This window comes from Curcuma longa, unplaced genomic scaffold (genome assembly GCF_044706935.1).
Source record: "Curcuma longa cultivar G26 ecotype Majalengka, Jawa Barat unplaced genomic scaffold, ITB_CL_G26_1.1 contig_23360, whole genome shotgun sequence".
NCBI lineage: Eukaryota > Viridiplantae > Streptophyta > Magnoliopsida > Zingiberales > Zingiberaceae > Curcuma > Curcuma longa.
Genome location: NW_027432141.1, coordinates 1 through 3007, shown reverse-complemented (window position 1 = coordinate 3007; position 3007 = coordinate 1). Strand labels below are relative to the sequence as shown.

The 3007-nt window shown below is 39.2% G+C and overlaps 1 protein-coding gene across 2 annotated transcripts; it reads right to left on the bottom strand.

The window, feature by feature from the left end:
- Positions 1 to 401: 401 nt before the first annotated feature.
- LOC141818108 (uncharacterized) lies at positions 402 to 1632 on the bottom strand. 2 transcript variants are annotated; one of them, XM_074705682.1, is made up of 2 exons: positions 1075 to 1632; positions 402 to 787 (listed from the first exon to the last, which is right to left on the bottom strand). In XM_074705682.1, exon 1 carries the CDS (start codon positions 1607 to 1609, stop codon positions 1082 to 1084), a length of 528 nt encoding a protein of 175 aa, XP_074561783.1. In that variant the 5' UTR covers positions 1610 to 1632; the 3' UTR covers positions 402 to 787; positions 1075 to 1081. The 2 variants fall into 2 exon arrangements, with proteins under 2 accessions (XP_074561783.1, XP_074561784.1); XM_074705683.1 differs by having other exon boundaries at positions 1088 to 1632.
- Between the last annotated feature and the right edge of the window lie 1375 nt (positions 1633 to 3007).

The following is a 3007-nucleotide window of genomic DNA, read 5'->3' as shown; positions in this document are numbered from 1 at the left end:
ATAATATCTATAGGTAAACAGACATTCCTGGTACATTCAAGGTGATAGCGTGTTTCTGGAAATTTTAGCATTTTGTCAATAGTATGTTTTATCTATGATCTAATTTTCTTCAATATGATCTATAGGTAAACTCCTCTTACAAACACAGATTAAATTGATTGAAAAGTCATCAAATTCCGAATTAAAAAGATGGAATATGTTAAAAAAAAATTGTCAAACAAAATTAATTTCGACAAACTCACCAATCTAGTTGGCTTGGCGCTGCCGCGCTGGGCATGTCGATCTCGAAGACGACGGCGGCGGTATTAGTGTGTAACAATGTAAAATGAAAAAAAAATGCACACTATCATTAATTTATTAAATTTAGAATTAAAATCCCTGCTGATATGTTTGTTTTTCCATCCTAAACCCATTGTTTGTTTTCGCGGTTTAGACAATCAAACAGACCTGTTCATCTGACGATCGCCATCCATCGGTTTACCGGCATTACAAGGCGGCGGCTCTGACGTCAATTTGAATCCCGGTTTCAATTCCGCATCTCTTTATTCCATTTTCGTTCGATCGGATCGAAAACAGAAGCGCGATCCGAGGAGAAGGAGAAGAAGGCATGGCGAGGTTTGCCGCCTCTTCGGTGACGGCGTTTGCAACCCCAGCCCTCTTGTTCTTCCTCCTCCTTTCCCTCCCCCACGCCGCCAGAACCTCCCGCGCCGTCGCCTGAAGCTCCGACCCGCCGCCATTGTTCTCACCGCTGGCGACCACCATAGCATCCCTTTCGACCCGATCATACCTGAAATCGAGATCATTCACAGTGTTCGTGAGTGGGAAACGAATGGGAAAAGGAGCCTACCTGCTCAACTGAAAGTTTTATAAAAGGGAAATTATTTTTGATGAGTCTGTTTTTTCTTTTTTATAGTAATTTTCTTAATTTGTCGCAGACAAGTGACACCTTGGTAATACAATACTAGCAATTGCAATAGAGAGATGATTGATATATTGCTTCTCCATCGAAGCATATATAATGTTTTTATTCGAAGGAAACTTCTCGAAATGCGAATATAAAGAAAATTTCCCGACCACTTCTTTATACTTTATCGTCCGGCGAGAGCTCTTCGTTGACCACGGCACTGTAATTGAAGCCGCCCTTATCGACCCCATCTGCCTCAGAGGAAAAGAACATCGAATAAAATCCGCTGATTGTGATGAAGCCAGCCACGAGCCACACGGCGACGGCGATCGGAAGCGGAATCTCAGCGGCCACCCGCCAAGTGAAGGCGAGAATTTGAGCGGTGGCGAGGAGCCAAACGAGGGCCTTGAGGCCTTCCTTCTTCCGAGGAGTGGCGTCGGGGCCGAGCCGCTCGAAGACCTTGAGGCAATGGAAGAGTAGCACAAGGTCGGCGTAGGAGAAGAGTGTGAAGGCCAAGGCGGAGGGTTGGTGTCGCGACCGGTAGGCTGTTTCGGCAGTTGTGTACGTGAGAAGCAGGAAGGCGACGACGGTGAGAAAATTGAAGAACTTCGTTCTCCGGCTGCTGCTGCTTTGCTTGCTTTCTGATAGCGATCCCTTCTCCATTAGAAGTCCACAGCTTGGGAGTGACAGAGGATAGTGGGGCATGCAACGACTGCTTGATGATTCCTCAACTCCTGCTGAAGATTTTATAGAGATTGATTGATTCAGTTTCTAGGAAACTTACAATTAGCGCGTTTAGGTTCGGTCAGAATGTCCCTGATCGCCCAGTCAGTCACTTTACGCGTTGGAAAAAAAACGCGCTTCAACGGAAATAAAAACTGTTTACTTGTAAGCACGGAACTAAAAATTATAGATTTTTTACCCTGTTTACTTCTTGAAAAAATAAATTATATATTTTTAATTTATTATTTATTTAATGGACAGACGAATTTTAGATGCAGATATTTTTTTTTACTCATTTTTTTCATCCGTTCAAATTGGGAGGAAATTCTTTTTCCTCCTTCCACCTCGGTGCAATTAAATTTCTCCCGACCACTTTCGACTAGGACAACAGACGGTGACCCCACGCCGCCTTGATCGAGCTGTGTGAGAGTGCTTTATCGTCCGTTCAATCTTTTGGAATAAACAGAGAATTAGAATTTCTTTATGACCACATGAATTTAGTCCTTTTTATATTTTCTACGCACTCTTATCGGTATTATCATCACTGACTTGGTTTTATTGATCACCGACTTAATATTCTTAGATCGATCACCAACTTAATATTCTTAGATCATCGAGTATTGTTTTAGATACCGACAAGTCCCCTTTGATAAATATAAGAGGATGTTTGATTGAGGATTATTATTGTTAATCTTGATTATCTATTCAAAATTATCAATAATAATATTGTTTGATTTAGGTTATAATCAAATAATACAACATTACTATCACATTAAATGAATTATAACCTGAGGTGATGAATATAATAACTTTGTTAAGTTGAAGATGATGAATATAGATATGCTTTCCATAAGATGATATTACCCTACCTATATTCTTATGATTTATTAATAATCACTTCTTAAAATATAATGATTTATGATTTGAAACTGTAGCACTTTAAATTTTAAATCTTAATGGGCTTTCAAAACTTTAAAACTTTTTTCAAGAGGGAAAGAAAGAAAGCTAGGGGCAATTAATTAATTAATTTTAATTAATTGACTATTAATTTGAACACATTAATTGATTAATTAGCATTAATTAATTAATCTTAGAATAAAATTATTTTTGATTAATTTTTCATCATGGATGATTCCATAGGAATTGACATTTATACGTATATTCATGTATTCACATTTATAAATCAAACTTGTATGTGAGCTAATATTTTCATCCAAATAAACCAACCCTTCTTTGATACAAGTACTACTTTCTTTGCCCCCGGGGCATAGCTGAGTTGGTTACGGCGCAGCAGACTTGCAGAAGAGGACAAGGGTTCGAATTCTTTAGCCAGGCAATACCCTCTTGCGTCGTGACCAACTGCAGTTTCTTGATTTACCT